The sequence below is a fragment of the Heliconius melpomene genome, chromosome 1 (genome assembly GCF_056956725.1).
Source record: "Heliconius melpomene rosina isolate 202511_hmr_F chromosome 1, ASM5695672v1, whole genome shotgun sequence".
Classification (NCBI taxonomy): Eukaryota; Metazoa; Arthropoda; class Insecta; order Lepidoptera; family Nymphalidae; genus Heliconius; species Heliconius melpomene.
In genome coordinates, this window is record NC_140389.1 from 9139666 (window position 1) to 9157866 (window position 18201).

Genomic DNA, 18201 nt, shown 5'->3' on the forward strand with positions numbered 1-18201 from the left:
TGGAGCAGTGGCACAAGCGTGTGACTGTGAACACGATGGGTTTGGGCTCGATTCTCACTCGGGGGAATGGTAATATATTATTTATTCACATTTTCATTTATTAATTAACAAAGATTCGATTCGATTAACAAAGATTCGATTCGATTAACAAAGATTCGACTGAAAATGGTGAAATGAGTGCCATAAATCTTAACGCTAGGTTTTCTCTTCCTACCCTTCTATATGCGAGATACAGTGTAAAGTTGAAATATGTTATTATGTCAGTTAGAGTATCATCAAATCATTTTTAAATTATGGTAAAGGTTCAAGCAATTAGATATGGTAACAAATTGTTATATGAAGTAGTTTTTATACATAAATGGTTAATTTCGCCGTGTTTGCGAAGTAAACTTTTTGCTGTTTTCCCCGTTTCTTTAACTTTCTCACATCTAAGTTTTCTTCTGCTTACCAAAGTTTCGTGCATGTGAAGAAAAAACACGGTATAAGCAAAACAAACTTTTTATATTCCTAGTAATCGGATATTACGTGTATAGTTATTAACTACTAACTTCTTCGTAGCTATATATTTGTTTGTATTTTGGATTTTATACAAATATAGGTATATTTTATGCGTACCAATTTATTTTATCCGTTTCAGTATAGAGTTAGAGATTATCCGTTTATTATAGAGTTTATCCGTTTCAGTAGAGTTCCATTCATAAAAAATCGTTACCTTATAAGGGAGTGTTGAAACTTTAATATTACTTTGAAAAAATGTTTATTATTTCACTATAAACATAATATATTTAAATTTATATTTTACTTATAGAACTAATATTATAATTTTAAACTTATTTAAAAGCATATCGTTGTTTAACTTGGCAAAACTCATATTTAATATTAAATTATTAGCATGATTACTTTCTCAATGTTTGTGTAGACTAAAGTTTACATTTCTGAAATGAGCCTGGAAAGTTTTAAAATTAAAGAAGTTTATAGAGTAAATATTGTTCTCTTCTGCTCATTGGGGGTATTATTGCTGTAAATACCTATTGTGTAGTAGATATTTTATTTGGAACTAAGATTATATCTTAAAATAGGTAAATTTAAATACTTTAAAATATATTTATTATTTACGAATTTAGCGACTCCATTCAATTACTATTTTTTCCACTTTCTTCGAACTCACAGCATTATTCATGGTAAAATAAGACACCAATTGCACCATGACGGCGTTTCTTAATGAATAATTAATCAGTTAACAGTCTCTGGGAACGTTGCTGAATCGGCTCACTGCCAGATATTATAATTCATACAATTTCCAGCAAATCACGATGTTTTCATATTTTAAGAACATAAATAATTCCAAGTTTTTCCGAATTTGACCTACTTCGAGCGTCTACACGGTAAACGATAAGCTGTTCATCTCATAAAATGTTTGATGTTTTTCGTAAATAGATTTTTGGTTATGATAATAAAAAGATATTATTCTTAAATTTATTATATTTTTCATTTTACTTTATATTATACTGATGCTATTGTGGACAATTGAGGTCATCGTGGCACAGTGAAACAGTCTCTGACAAGAAACGGACAATCAAAACAGATGTAGGTTCGGTATCCACTCTGGGGAATAAAATTGATCTTAATTTTTTATGATTTTCAAAATGATTTTCCACACTTCGGAAATAAAAAAATATATTTAGAAAACATATAAAAAAAATAATGCGGCGGTATTTGAAGCCGCGCCTCTTAGAATCCGTTCGAGCACTCTCACTAGTGGTCATACGTTCTCATCAAGCTATGTCAAAATTCGTATACGAATCGATCTTCATTCCCCCATTCTGCAAGGCAAATTGATTCGAATTCGAGCGGAAAGCGAGAATAAACTGTTATAATTCTATTCTCTCTGCTTATTCTTCTATACGAGTATATAGAACATAGTGTGAAGCTTAAAATAATGTTATACTAGAACTTTTTTTTTTCTTCAGCATAAAAACACCCGTCAAAAATGGCATGAGAACGAAGGCAGGAGGCTATTGTTAGATGAGAATGATAAATTGCTTTCACATAAAAACGTGGTTCAGATAATGCTTGTAGGATATGTTATTATAACTTTGCTCATCTCCTTTTGTTGGGACTTAAGGATTCATATCTTGACATTATGTTCTTTGGATTTAGGTGTTAGTAGGTAAGTAGATTATATCGAGACCTTCTATAACAATATACCTAATGTGTAATATATTTACTATTAAAAAAATCAGCTTCACGCTTTATCCCGCACAAGCAGGGTAAACAGAGGGAATCTAGTGCTACGGCACTCCTTCCCCCACTTTCTGCCGAATTCTGGAGACATTTACTATTTGATTCTTGTAAATATATTTATTGTATTTTGTTTTCGTTAATTTTGATGGCATTACGTTATTAAAAGATTGATATATCTTTATTCATACAAAGACTATAAATTGTGTTATTAAATTTCGATATTTTATACCCAGACGGATTTAGGCTTGTTTAAGTCTGTGACTAAACTTTACTTTAGTTTCCTTCGCTTACATTAATTAAGGACGAAACCAGATGGTGACAGCGGTGTGCGAACTTACAAATAAATTCTTCGAATATCATTTATATCAATTAGACATTTAGAACAATTTAAATAAATATATAGCAACATTATTACACAATGAAACAGCAAATTAATTGAGGATTTAACGATAAGACATCAACTCGAGTAATTTGTTACTTGAAACCTTATATCACTAAGCGCTTTATATTGCTCTCAAAGAAATTGATAGAAACGAGGTTTCTATATAAAGGTACTTCGACGTTAAGTTACGATTTATATTGTGAAATTCTACGGGAGCTACCAATAATCCTTCAAGAGCCTTGTTACAGTAAATTCAATTTTCATTCTATTATCCCATTACACACACAAATCAAAAGTATCACATGAGGATTTTAGTATAGACTACAGACAAGAATAAAACATAAAACTTTTTTGTTCATCTACTCACTATATTCCGCACAGAGCAGGGTAGGCAGACGGTATCTAGTGTCAAGACACTCCGTTCTCCGTTTTTCGCCAAATTCTGCGGGTATTGCGTGTTGACTTGTGTTGCGCTACGACTGGCCTCTAAAGATAGTGCTACAGAATAAATTCTGTGAACACTAAATTTATATGTCACTATAAAATTATAACTAAAATTTGTGTATAGTTAAATAGCATAACAAAATAATGAGTTGGTGAGGATCCAAAGTTTTCCAGGATCGCAGCCCAACAGATCGTCGCCGATGTTTGGCAACGTGCCAATAGATTCGCCACATTGTTACATTGTGATACATGACAGCTCAGAATGAGTATTTATATACACATATATGTACCTACGTGTTAGATAGTTTAAATTTAAAATATTTGTAACGTAAACGGAATTATCCATTAAAGTATGAATTTTATTTAATATTATAATATAGAATTTTATTTTATTATGTAGGTACCTTAGATCTTTATAATTTTTAATAAGAATTCGGTATGTGAAAGGTATTAACAGAAGCTTAGCTTATACTAATTTTAATGTCTGGGTAAATAAATTTAATATGTACAATAAACTGCTTATATTATTTATAATATTACATTCAACTTTCTGAAAGAAAACTCATATTTTGAATAATAACTGATAATTTCGAATTGAACCTATTGTTAAATTTGGGTACGATACAATCAAGAACCTCTTAACGAATAGATTAATTTAAATTAAGAGACTGTACTTAATTCTAATATAATATAACTTATATAAGTCCTGAACAAATCAATTTCCTTCTAACTAATATTGAGTGCCATTTTCCTATTATTATTAATTTAGGCCTCTAATTGCGATGTCAATCAACATCCGTCCTCCGTTATACTCATATAAGCTTCTTAAGTAAGTTATTAGCTAACACTAGGGAAATGGGTACTTAACTAATTCCATTTGTATTACTTAGGTACTTAGAAGACAATTTGTGTTTAGTTCTTAGGCGGATTAGATTTATTTGTATTATATATTGTATATATCTTTTATTTTATTTTTGGGTGGATAGAAGTAATATGTACTTTGTGTTAAGACATTTCATTCTCCACTTTGGCCTAATTCTTTAGGCATACTCAACGGAGTGGCGGAACTAAATAACGCGTTTTGCCTCGTTATCAGAGCGAAGCGAAAGAAATTAACTATTTCATTCCTTCGAGTGAGAATCGTACCCACTTGTGCCCTTGTGCCATGGCGGCATTTATCAGTAATAAAATTTCAGTTTAAGAATTGTTTATTCCTTGTTAAACAAACATTATTTTATTCTAGTTGACACGACGGCTCAATACGATGCAGTGCGCGCTTATCTCAAGGAGTTGGACATCTCAAGCGCAGTATGGGTTGGCCTAATTCGTAGCAATCCTGACGGCGATTTCACTTGGACGTGAGCATATACATACATATACAAATATCACATTTAACAATTGACATAATATTAAGATAATAAAATTGTAAATGCTATTACTTATAGAATGTCTTGTAGCTTGCAATTTCGTTTGCATGGATTATAAAACTTAAACTTCCCTTATTTCCCGTGCCCGTAGTCGTTTTTCGTTTTTAGCGTTGTCTGTCTGTCATTCAGTAAGTAACGCTGTAAAATGAAACGTTTTTTATTTATTTAGTTTATCTTCTTATTAGTGACTACCGTGGTCTAAGTGGCGATGGTTACTGGAGCTCTGCACCAGACACACGGTCTGCTCCTTTGTGCGCTGCCGCTGACCCCACCGCAGACTACCGCTGGGAAGCTCGAGCTTGTGGCGGCCCTTCTGTTGCGTCGTTCATTTGTGAATTACCCGGTAAATTGTGTTCCTTTTTTACTGTTACAGGTAATTTTTAAGAAATTTGTTTGTATCTAAGAAATAAAACATTAAAGTAGTTTACCGTATAGCCTGGAGCCTCATAATAAATTTACGTATCTAAACCTGTTCATAGGTAAGCAATAAACATAAAACTAAATAAAGAATCTCATAGCTTAGCAATTAGCATAAACTAAAACTTGTATACGGATATCTTCACTAAGACTAATGGAAACATTATGTATTTGCGCTTTTCCACAGTACCGCAATGGGCACTCGGCAATGAGGGTTGTATGCTTCGTGCATTGCCTGCCTTAACCGTGTTGTATTTACCTGAGAGCGCGGCTGTACAGCTCACTGCGGATTGCGGTCTGGCTGGAGTAAAACGTGTTCAATGCACTGGAAACATGGTAATATGCCAGATATATCAATGAATAAAAATATACTTTTGTACTGCAGTGTTCATATGGAGATTTTTTTTCAGAAACGAGAAGACCTCCTAAGAGACCTGTCTTGCGCTGATGAAGATCAAACGACAACTACTTTCGTTACATCTTCAACTGCATTTTGGCCCATCGTTACAGATACATCGATTTCAGATCAGGAAATTAATAGTGACATCAGTACTGAAGAGAGTGGCACGTCAGGTGTAGAAGATGCTAATCAATATAGTACTACCAAGGTATCTTCTGCTGATTTATCTAGTGGAAGCACAGAGAAAAATACGCACAAACAACTCATAATGGCTAATGAGTTATACAAAGTACCATTATCGAAAAATATTAATTTTGATGTAGTGAACAGCAATAATCTTCAAAGTAACGAAGTAAATAACGTAATAACTAATGATGAATTTTATATTAATGAACATGCAGAAAAACTAGAAGACGAGAAAAATATGCAGCATAAAAAGTTACACGATGAACTGGCACGTCTTGGTAACTTCGAAACTATATTCAATCAACCGTCGGATCACTTTGTACCTCCTCTCGTAATGGCTAAAGCGAAGCTCACTGATGACATGACTGCTTTATCGATTGAAGAAAAATTAGCGCAACAATTAACTGAACATCAATATAGACGACACGATAGTATGCAAAGTGACTCCTCAGAGATAAAAAATGATCCAAAAGAATATTCCTCATCAGAAACAATTAAGAATATTGTTACGACCGATAATCCGATTCACACTATACTATACACAACTAAATTGAACGATGTGAAATTCGCAGCACCGAAAAAATATAGTAACAAATATGGTGAGGTAAAGCCAAAAGTATTAAAAACAATGACAATAAAAACTTATTCGTCAGGTAAACCAAATAATATAACGACAACGACGCCAACATCACCGACGACTATATATGACGCAATACCTACATTGAAAACAATTTCGGAAAAACCAGTATACCCTAATCAGAATTCTGATAAAGACTCATCCCTAGAGCTTACTGTTATAATAAAGGATACAGAAGCAATTGAAAAGAATGAAACCAAAATGACATCTTCTAGTATTAGATATGACGTCCAAAATGAAACAAATTCAAAAGATAATGATACTACAGTGATTACAAATCATCATATCATAATGAATGATGAAGTTATAAAAATTGAAATCATAAATGAGAAAGGTATAAACCATTCAAATATTGATATAACAGTATATGAAGTTACTACAAAGATACCAAGTTTTAGAGGTGAAAATAAGAAAGATTCTATTTTAACGCCAAAAGATGCTAATTCCAATATTAACACCACACCCAGTATTGCACAAACAGTTCATGACAATACAACTTCATTTTTAGGGGAAGAATTAATGACGTCCTCGATAAAAACAATTGAAACTACAAATAAATCCGATGACGTTCAATCTACTGAAGAATCACTCATCACAATTATCACTGATCTAAACGTTGCTTCCAATTCTTCCACGTCAGGCTATAATAGGAAGAATGGCATTGATGACGTCACAATATCTAACGCAACCATAAAAGAAAAGACGGAAGCATTTAACGAAACTGATTTTCTCTATCATTTAGAAAACAATAATACCAACGAGACACCTGAAATTGATGATCTTAATTCCCCTTTACTGTCTGCGGCCAACGAACCGCTGCACAGACCCTTCCGAGGCAGGCGACCACAGTCACAGAACCGAGTTAATAAATTTAATCCATTTCGTATTTTAGGTTAGAAATATCGCACTAAATTCATGTATTTTGACTGCCATGTGAGAAACACTAATTACTAAAAACATAATATGACTGAAACTAACGAAACATCTACCTAGCGAGTATGAACGAGTATTTCACAGTCACAGGTATTGTGACGGCACAGTGCACTTAGCTGATTTTCATATTAATAATACTTTATAGCATTTAGTATGTAAGCCATAAGAAATAATATTTTAAATCTGCACAACATGATGTCACAAATTTCATACATTACCTATAGGTCATCCTTTTAATATACACATTCGTAGGAACGTCATATAGTCAATTCTTATATTTGAAATATTTATAGCATAGCTATAGGTATAACAGTGGAGTTAAATGAATTATTTATGAAATAGACGTGATTTGAAATATTTTAAAATTGTGTATATTTAATGCAATTACTTGCTTACAATTTAGCAGTATATTCTTTTATTTTTCTAACCATGTCTTCATGTTTACCTTTATATAATTATATAATTTTTATATATTATATAAAGTTTAATACTATATTTTAATTATATATTTTTTTTCTGTAATTGTTTTATGTAGTTTTGTTTAAAAACAGCGTTTGCGCTCCATTCTCTCGGACTTCCCTGTTAAGTTAACTTTAAATTATTAAATAATAACTTGATCTGTATGTGACAGATGACAAAAAAAAATCGTTTTCACAGTCACAATCTACATCTATAGAATAAATAATAACACTAGATCCTTAGCTCTATTTATTGTTGTTAGAATTTAAATATAACTCATAAATCATATCACTTTAGAATAACTTTTACAGTATGTTTTATATAATTAAATTAATATAAAAAATCTGACAGTATCGATATAAATGTACACCTTTTTTCATACACATTTTTTGGTAAAAAATATATTAAATATCAACAAGTGACAAATATTTATTTGACGATACTGTGCTGAGTAAATACTTTATTTAACGTACCTATAGTGTAGAATAAGAATTTATAAATAAAAGAATAAGAAAAAGTTGTTCAGTGTTTTTTTTCCCATTTTGTTACCCCGACGATTCAGTTAATAATTGTTGTCGACAACATGTCGTCTGCGTAATTGCTTATTAAGCAGACGACATGTTGATATAATGCCATAAATCACAATACAATTTTTATTGGCCTTTCTATGTAATACTGAAGTCAATACAAGCAAAAAGAAGAAAATAATAGTCTGCCTGGTAGACTCAGTAGTAGTTCATTTGCAATCGTTATCTATATATATATAATCGAAAGGTCACTCACTCATCACGAAATCTCAGAAACTACAAGTGCTAGGAATCTCAAATTTTGCATAGGAGCTACTTATAGGACGTAGGTGCTCGCTAAGACGGGAATTTGCAATATTCGATTTCTAAGGGGTTGTTTTTGGGGTCGAAAGTTTGTATGAAACTTCGTTACTACAAATGCTAGGAGTCTCAAATTTTGCATAGACGTCACTAGGACGTAGTCATGGAGACAGAAATTAATAATAACATAGCTCACGCGGGTGTAACCGCGAGCGGGCCGCTAGTTATATATATAAACTATCGAAAATCATAAGAGATTTACTATAACTGTAAAAAAGTATCATATTTTTTATTTAAATATTTCTCCGAATACGAATTGAACTCGCAAACATCATGTTCAATTCAGTCAGTAATAGCTCCGCCGCTATAGAGATAAAAAGTTCAGTTAGTGTAGTTAGTAGTAAGTAAACATTTGTATAATTTTATAAAATCAAAGTGAATTTTACGAATTGGCAAGTGTGGCTTTCTACGAGTAGCGGCAACTTTTGAAACATTTGGAATAGCTAATATTTGCGGAACTCTTCAACGGCAGTCTCTCAACTTTATTCTAAAGTCGAAGTTCAATTGCATTTTCTTTTTGGGGAAATATTCTATTTTCCTTATACTTGAATACCAGTAAAATAAATAATATAAATTAAGCCAATATTAAGCAATCTCATCCAAATAAAATATAATCTTAAAAATGTTTAGTTTCCACATTTTTGATTTGTAATTTTTTTTGTCAGTTCTTGTCGGAGGAACATCATTCCAACATTTAGAAGCCATATATTTGTAACTTCCCTGGAAAGCTGCTGAATACTGCACCATTGAGGCCGTCGTGGCGCAGTGGCACAAGGGTGTGACTGTAACGCGACGGCTGAGGGTTCGATCCCCACTCGAGGAAGTGAAATATTTATTTACATTTATATTTCCATTTCTTCGCTCTGGTGTCGAGGCAAAGCGCGGCGTTGAGTTCTGCCACTCAACACGCAAAGCCTTCAAAATTCGGCAGAAAGTGGGGAACGGAGTGCCTTAACACTAGGTTCCCTCTGCCTACCCTGCTGTGTGCGGGATACAGTGTGAAGCATAACGATTGAACGATTCACTCTCATAAATGATCATGTACCGTTTCTGTGTACGACATCAAATCGAATAATCGACACTATGACATGTCACGTTGATACTTGTGATATAATAAAATTATTTACAGCAAATCTAATAGACAGCTGTAATTTCAAAAATAGTATATTTTAATCCCCACTGTAGGGTAGGCAGAGTGGACGAATTTCAAAAAACGCCGGTAGATCTGCATTCGATACGAACGTAACGATAGCGCGATCTAACTTCTATCAACGCCATCTATATTCCAATTCACGAAACTTATGCGGTTTTGCCTTACTATTGTCCAATTTAAAATTTAATGTTTAATGACGACATAATCTTTATTCGTAATAATTCGTTGAAATTGTAATTGTATAATTAACAATTGATTTTAAATCTTAATGTATTGTTAATTTTTAAAATATTCTTAATGTTTCTAATTAAAATGTGAATCTTATTGTTGTTATTAACAATTATTAATAAACACGTTGTTGTTAAATTTTTTTCTCCTTTAATGTTTAACTGTCGCTTAGTATTTAATTATAATAAAACATTTAATTGGATTTTTAGAAATCAAATGGTAAATGAACTAGGAAAAACATAAAAACTGATACTTTTATCTCGAGTCACTTTTTTTCATATAAGTAATATGCAGATAACAAAAAACGTAAGAGTGCCTCATTGTATGAACTACACAATTGTTTAATTATTATTAATCTGAATTGCTTTACTGTTCCAACAATGTTGTCATTTTAAGCACAATATCTTTGTGACTATTTATTTTTATTCACTTACTCACTGCAGGTGAATAAAAAAGTAAATAACAAAATTAATCCTATGTCTTTTTTTAATTGAATGTCAGACAGTATGTTTTTCATCTCCAAAAAAATCTTTAGCATAACTTGACAACACAGAAGCGCCATCTATTGAGAGTTTGAGTACTTCCTAAATAAAATATTGATCAGGCAAAATGAAATCAATAAAAGCTTAGAAAATATAACGCGAGAGACGGCAGTTATATCGCAGTTATAATACACAGTTTTTTATAATTTAACAACGATTCTAAAAAATGGCATAGTTACGGTTGTTTGCCTTGTTTTTTTTCCTTAAAAAAAAGTAGTAACGCGGGTGAATTAGTCTTAAATAGAAATTGTAACTTTGGTAAATGTTAAGTAAACATTGGCACTATAGGTCAAGAATTTCTTAAAGAAAAGAAAAAAACAATAAGAAAAAGAAAAAATAAACAATAAATGTTCATTTTTAGATGTTATGGAATTATTAAAATTAAGGTGATTTACTTAACATTAACGTTGCGAGCACCGCATTTACATAGTCCTATATGTGCTTATTGCTATAAAAATATAAACTACATTTTATATATGGATTCTTATCGTTGTTTTATGTCACTATGCGTGGTATACTTCCGCTTAATATTTAATGTTACACAGGTGGCGTAGTAGACAGTAGTAATGCGTATGTACATATATGCGTATGTATATGTGCTATGAAGGACATGGTAAAAAGTTGGGACCGTCCTTTTCGTTCCTAAAAATACATTAATATTTTATAGCCTTACTTATGGGCGTAGGAATTGGAGGGGCGTGTGTGTCGTGCCCACCCCAGAATAGTCTTGTGCCCAGCTCAAAAATTTTACTAAAGAAATTTGTTCTGAAAAGTTAAATACAAATGTGTACACGAATATATCTTGGTCAAAGCTAAGCTCCAGGCCCACCCCAGAAAATATCTCTAGAGACACCCTTTACTTCCGACAGGCATAACATAATATTTGTTTAATACATCCCCTGCACTTTTAAAAAATAGGTAGAAACAAATATTTACATAACACTCTGTCCAATTTTTACTCATCAATAAGAGAGGGGTGTATTTTAAATATTAACATCGAGTACAACTCGAACTTATGTTATAAAGTCCTTATGCTGGTTTAAACTATTTTTTTTTTCTACATAAGATTCAAAATTAACGATTCAAGTGTCAGTTTTAACGCGTAAATGAACAAAACTAAACTTAACATTCATAAATTGAATGAAATTTCGCATACAAATCTTAAACTTCCGAGAGGAAACTAACGTTAAAGTAGCCATTTATTTCTGTGAACAAGTTTAAGGGTTATGAAGAAGAACTCTATAATATAATATATGGACGTAATTTATTTTAAATACTAATAATGTAAAATAACTTACCTTCATATATTTTTTTATTATATAAAAAGTCGATGTTTTATGTCTTTAAAAATTTATACTATGCCTATTTAAGTTTTTTAACTTAAGTAGCTTGCTGTGTGCGAGATAAGCTTAATAAAACAAAATACACAGATATGAATAGTAATTAAAATTTTAACACCAAATTGTCGTAGGTTATTTTAGCTGACTTACATAATTAATTTCGTGGTCTCCAAAGAATTTGTGAACTGCCACTGTGGCTCGACGTAATTGGAGCAGGTTTCATGCTCTACTTGGAACTGTGACACTTGACCATCGCGTGGTCTCTCTTGTGGAGGAAAATTCCCCTTTATATTAAAATTGTTTGCTGAGTAATTAAAATTTTAATCTACTATTAACATTATTTATTCTTGCTTTAGATTATACATTTATAATTTATTTTATGTTTTATATATAAAATATTATATTATATATTTAAATATATATTTTTAACATGTTTTTATACAATGTTTTTTATACTATTCTTCAAAACAAATTATTTCAAAATATTATATTCCTTTTTTTCAAAGAGAAAACATGAAGAGAAGTGATTTGCGTTTGAATAACCACTTTATTCGATTTACATAATTAAGAACTGAAAACTTTTTTATCTTTACGCATCTTTCATATAACGTACAAAACATTTATATTTTTATTTATAATTAAACTTCGCTACATGATATAAGATTTAAAGTTTTTATTATAAAATAATTCAAAAAAGAAAACTAATGGACATTATGCTAGCAGAGCGTGGTTTCGATCCACGGACCTCTGGGTTATGGGCCCAGCACGCTTCCACTGCGCCACTCTGCTTTCCATAAAATCACTAAATAAACGATCTTAACTGAATTGATCACAATTTCTAATGACTATAATAAGCAGTATTAATTTAATTCTTCCAATATTTTTATGGCTTTTTTAATAGTCTAATTGCTGAACTTATGAAAATGCTTTCAGTAAAAAAAAAATTGTTCAAGCGCTGCTTGTAGTGTTGTTTTCATTTGATATGTAATTGACTACATTTTTAGTAAAATGTACAATGTTTACTTTACTATATTAATATAACTTAAAAACATGAAATATATCACGTGTTTATTTTAATATAATACAATGAGGTCTTTTTATAGTGATTTAGCAAGTTGTAAAATGTTTACAACTTTAGTACTAAAAGACAGCAATAAATACTTCAAAATACTTTTACATCTGACGAACTTTATGTAGAATCCGCAACGCCAACTCAATTTTCCATCTGGTAACTTTTTAAGATAACCTCTTTTCTTCAAGGAAAAGAGGTTATCTTAAAAAGTTTCAAAACTTCGTAAAACTAGTTGAATAACTTTCAACCATTCTTGTTCGGTATAATTTTTAAAAAGCATTATAAAATAACTGCACACTGCACTACAATTACTATATGTGTACAACTGTACTGATTTCAGTTAGACTATACTTATTTTTATTAAATGTTAATTAAAGACTTGCTAGCATCTCTGGGAGTAGGTCGGTAATATAATCCAGGTAAATATAATTAATTCTACCTAAAAAATAATAAGCTTTTAATAGGTCAAGTTAGTTAACAAAATGATGATTTTACAAAACTTTATAAAATGATACAGACGAAAAATGCTGCGTAAAAAATCACATTCGAGTCTTTAATGACCATACCTTGAAAAGGTAAGCTTTCATTACAAAAAAAAGGCACACAGAAAACCCATAAACGTAATGTAGCAGGGGATAAACCGTTCTTTAAACAAAATAAAGGTTGCCTTGCGCAGCTGTGAGGGAACATAAACGTAACTTATACTGAATATTGTCTAATTAACTTTACAACTGCAGCATCTACTTGCTTTTAAAAGACATTCGAATAAAAAATTAAGACATTATTTACTTTGTGCGAATTGTAGATTAATTGTAGGTATGCTGAAAACGTCAATATATAAAATTATTGTGCTTAAGCTTGCTAAGACTATTTGCTTATGTAAAATAATTCTAAAACAAAATGAATAAATCAGAATCAGTTTTTAACTATTTGTTATATGTCTTTTTTATTTAGTGAATCTGTATAGACAAATCAATTATAATTTCTTCATGATAATGTGGCTGAAATATGATTAAAACTTTGTTTTTTTTGTGAAGATTTTTTAACAATTTTATAGCAAATAATAAAAAAAAATTACATCAGAATTGTTCCACTAACAAAATCCACCTTGGAATATTTCGAGGTGGCGATGGCTTGGAATAAATTGGTCGTCGTTCCGTAAACTCTAAAACACTTAAAACACACGACAACACGCATTATGTAGATGCTGTAGTCACCTGCGCCACGAGACATTCCGACAGTGTCAAACACAAATCTTTGCGTTACGCTAGAACAGTGGTTCCCAACCAGTGGTCCGCAGAAGCCTAGAAGTGGTCCGCGAACAATTTAAATTTTAGTGTGATGAGACGGTGAGACGTTGGACGCGATTCATTATCGCAGTTTATATTGATTATTTATACCTACAGAGTGGTCCCTGCTAGCAATATTGATAAAAGTGGTCCTTGAGCAAGAAAAGGTTGAGGACCCCTGCGCTAGAAAATACTAGGGGCCATTCCACTAAGGCATTAATCCCATTTCGACCCATTATATGGTTATCATCGAAAACTAAGCACCAGTGCTTATAAACTTATTATGTTAAATTGGGTGCCAAAATACACCAATAACAATATGATAATTTTAATAGGATGTAATATCGTTGGTACGGTCGTAATAGCTGTAATTTGCTGGTGCATAAATTAATTATTTTCCCTTCATTCATATTCATAATAAAGATTTTTAGGGTTCGGTACTTTAAAAGGAAAAAACTGAGCCCTTATTGGATCGCTTTGTTGTTTGTATGTTCGTCTGTGAAGATCTCGAGACGTTGAGGTTCGCTCTGGTGACAAAACGTGACGTGGAGTTCCGCCACTCAAAACGTAATGTCTCCAGAAGTCCTCAGAAAATGGGGAACGAAGTGTCTCAACACTAAGTTCCCTTCGCCTACCCTGCTGTGCTGTACAGCGTGAAGCTGATTTATTTTTAAATTTATATATAATAGTATACAGAAGCTTTCACAAAGTGAAGCAATAACTATGATTTATGCTTGTATTCGTGAATATAGGATTACTTGTAAACACAAGGAGCTATAACAATGACGGCGTTCCACAGACCGTATACTCAACTAACATGTCGATCTCGTTCGTGACCGAGAGGTCGGCACGTAAGGACCAATTAAGGTTCCCGTCTATGATCGATGACGTATACGTGCTGAATGAAATGATCTTAGCAAGCAGTTATTATATAATCGTAGGTAGGTATGTGTTTTATAAGGATTGGAGAATTGTTGGCTTCTAATTAATATGAAAAACAACTAGCGGCATGTTCCCTATAGTCTACTTTCTTGGTGTGCGTTATGGCATTTTGAGAATCAAGGGTGGTATGTACTTCACTTATAATTTTAATGGTGAGTAAATTGACAATATGTAGATTGTTTGCATGTTTAATATTAAAAATAATCACTATTAATTAATATATCATTATTTTGTAAAACTCAAAAAAGTACTACTACTTTTTTGACCATTAGAAAATAAAGATATATAAACATCTTGTATATTTCCATAATATATTTCCTGTGGACATTTGACACTGTATATTATATTTTTCTCCGCCATTTTCTTAAAAACTTACATAAAGGCTTTATTACAAAGCTAAATATAGAGAGATTAAGCGGAAGGCTTTGCTTATTATTTTTATATTGTGACAGCAATTAATCAATGATTTCTATATTAATATTATTTCTTATTTTATAAATGAATGTATAGAACATTCTAAGTATTAGATATCGTAACATCGGAATTCCTTGTAGAATCCAGTGTAATACTAAGAGGAGAGATCGGCATTTAAGTGATCCAATTAACGTTCATTGGCTGTTGGTGTTAGGATTGCTGCTACATATACAATACACGTACATATGTAATATAATAAATATTAACTATATGAAAATGTTTAATACTTCCTACTATGTTTAACGTATGTGAGAATTGCGGAATTAGCTTGTACTTGAATGTAATAATTGTTATTTTAAAGAAAACTTCTCTAATATTACGATTGAGCTATAAGATTGCTGACAATGATGTTGTGGGATATCAATGATAATGCCATTTTGTCTATATTTAAAACTGTAAAATTGATTATAATAAAAATATGAAATATTTTTATATACGTCGGAAATTTCGTAATTTTAACAATTGAACAAAACAAGTTTCCCCCTATTTTTATTGTAAATTTTCTTCATAATATATGAAACATTTGGAAGGTATAATTAAATGGTATAAATATATACCCTTGGTTGAAGGCGAGAAGGGACAGGTGCTAACGTAGCGTGATAAAGTGCAGCCGAGTGCAGTGCTAAATTGCTCGCAACGGCGCGACGCTACGACTGGAGGATGTACCCACATATGCTTTAAATCTCATATATGCGGCTTTTATAACTTATGCATAAAATATTGTGCTAAATATATGAGATAGTAGTAAGTTAGTATATTTTTAAAATAAATGTTTTAAACAGGGTAAAAACAGAAAAAATGTGAGATTTCTTTGTTCAAACAAAAAAATTCAGTGTGAAGAATAACATGTATATATTCGAAATATTACTTGCATACCTTGTTTTAATCCAACCATGTGGAGTGTGGATGTATTTATATAAAATAACATAAAATATGTAAAGTTTAATATAAAGCCATCTTCAATATCACTATAAACTATATATTTTAACACGACAGTGTTAAAGTATAAACAATACTTGAACTACATACATACATACGTATTTGCCAAGATACTGGCATAACCAACGTTACGAAGCGTAATTTACTTAAGCTATAATTCGTCTTACTGAGGTGGAGTGTTTGCAGCCGCTCCTTGTTTACCCTCGGTCACAAATATTGACACAAACAACGACTTATGTCCCGCAATCAACTGGAGTAAGAACTTCCAGTGCCTAAATTTTGTGTAACTTTCTTATTTAAATGTAAATATATTCAAAGTTTTAATAAGAAATGAGCTTAATTAAAAATATAGTATTTAGTAGAGTATTTATATTCTGTATTTTATCAGTTATGAGAAAACACAGATACCTATTGTAAATCGACATTATGTTTTTATTAAGAAAATATGTTTTTAAATTTTATTTTCAAATTCTAATTACACTAGCAGGATGATAAAAAAAATATTATAATAAGCCATGTTAATTTAAGCATATTACTCTGAGATTTCACCTCCTAAGTGTCTAACGATTCATTGTCAAACTACACCAGCCACTTACTGCTACCCTCATCTACCCTAATCAGTATGCGGCTCTACCGATGTCCAAACAAATTCGTCTAACCGCCAGCGAACGAAATGAATAAACAACCGGGTAAAATAGGCAGCTTTAGTGACAGTATAATGGAGATTGTAGGTAATTTTAATTACATATATTATGTAAAGTTTTTCCACTGAGTAAAAAATTTATTAGACTTATTTACATTGATTGTTAGGTTTAATTTAGTTATAGCATTTTGTAGTGTGCATATTGAAGCGATACAATCTAGACCACCTAAATCGTCTAAAAAGATATCCATTGAGGTTTTCAATTTACAAAAGGAGTAGGTATATTAAAAACAATCGCTTTTTTTTGTCTACTTCTCAGCCGCATTGAATTCTGCCTATTAAAATGCACTAACAAAAATTATTTTTACAACTTTAATAGAATACATGATTTTTTTTTCTGTAATAATGAAAGAATACTTTGGGTATCATTAAACAGTTTCTAAATATGCGGGATATGGAGTGTCTTAACTCTAAATTTCTCTTGACTACTCTGCAACATGCAGGATACAGCAGGAAGTTATAAAAATATTTATTTATTGATTTATATAAATGTTTGCTTCTGGCGTTCATGGATTATCGGTTACGTTGAACGTCACTAGCGATTATCGGTTAGCTGAACTGATAGGGAATGTGCCATTACAAACTTGACTGACAAAGTTGAGCTTTGGTTTTGGCTCTAGCTTACTTTGAGTTGGCTTTTGTGCGGCGATAGTCCAACTTGGCATAGTATTCTATGAGTATTTGGTACGTTTAATGGATAATTTCAAAAGTAATCAATATCTTTACTCTATATTCTCCATTGCCTCATTTTATAATATTTTTGTCAGTAGTAATATAGTTTTATATATTGCACCTAACGACATATCAATAATGTTTAATATTTATTTAGTGAAATCCGATAAAACCTAATTTTTCAGTTTCCCTCATTTCATTATTCAAAGTGCATTTGCTTGTTATCTCCAATAGTAGATATTTTTGTAACTTCATGAAAAAGTTGTAAAAGCAACATAGTACTGGGCATTCACTATATTCAGAATACGCAGCAAAAATAAAATGGAATTGGCTAAACACGATACCACGGGCACTTAGCAACGAGGCCTGGGTGTTTCGTTACAACACTCGCTGGTATCAGTTTATGCAGTTTTTCTCTGTAAGGTAAAGTA

The 18201-nt window shown here is 31.5% G+C and overlaps 1 protein-coding gene and 1 non-coding gene across 2 annotated transcripts in view; one reads left to right on the forward strand and one right to left on the reverse strand.

The window, feature by feature from the left end:
* LOC146541257 (uncharacterized) overlaps positions 1-8049 on the forward strand; it is a 36730-nt gene extending 28681 nt beyond the window's left edge. The window contains exons 3-6 of the mRNA XM_085185574.1: positions 4314-4428; positions 4683-4840; positions 5102-5250; positions 5325-8049. Of these exons, the coding sequence (XP_085041700.1) occupies positions 4314-4428; positions 4683-4840; positions 5102-5250; positions 5325-7034 (2132 nt within the window). The 3' untranslated portion in view covers positions 7035-8049. The remainder of the gene's footprint in view (positions 1-4313; positions 4429-4682; positions 4841-5101; positions 5251-5324) is intronic.
* A 4347-nt stretch (positions 8050-12396) lies between these two features.
* Positions 12397-12468, reverse strand: TRNAM-CAU (transfer RNA methionine (anticodon CAU)). Its single transcript has one exon. It is a non-coding gene; the product is annotated as a tRNA-Met (tRNA).
* Between the last annotated feature and the right edge of the window lie 5733 nt (positions 12469-18201).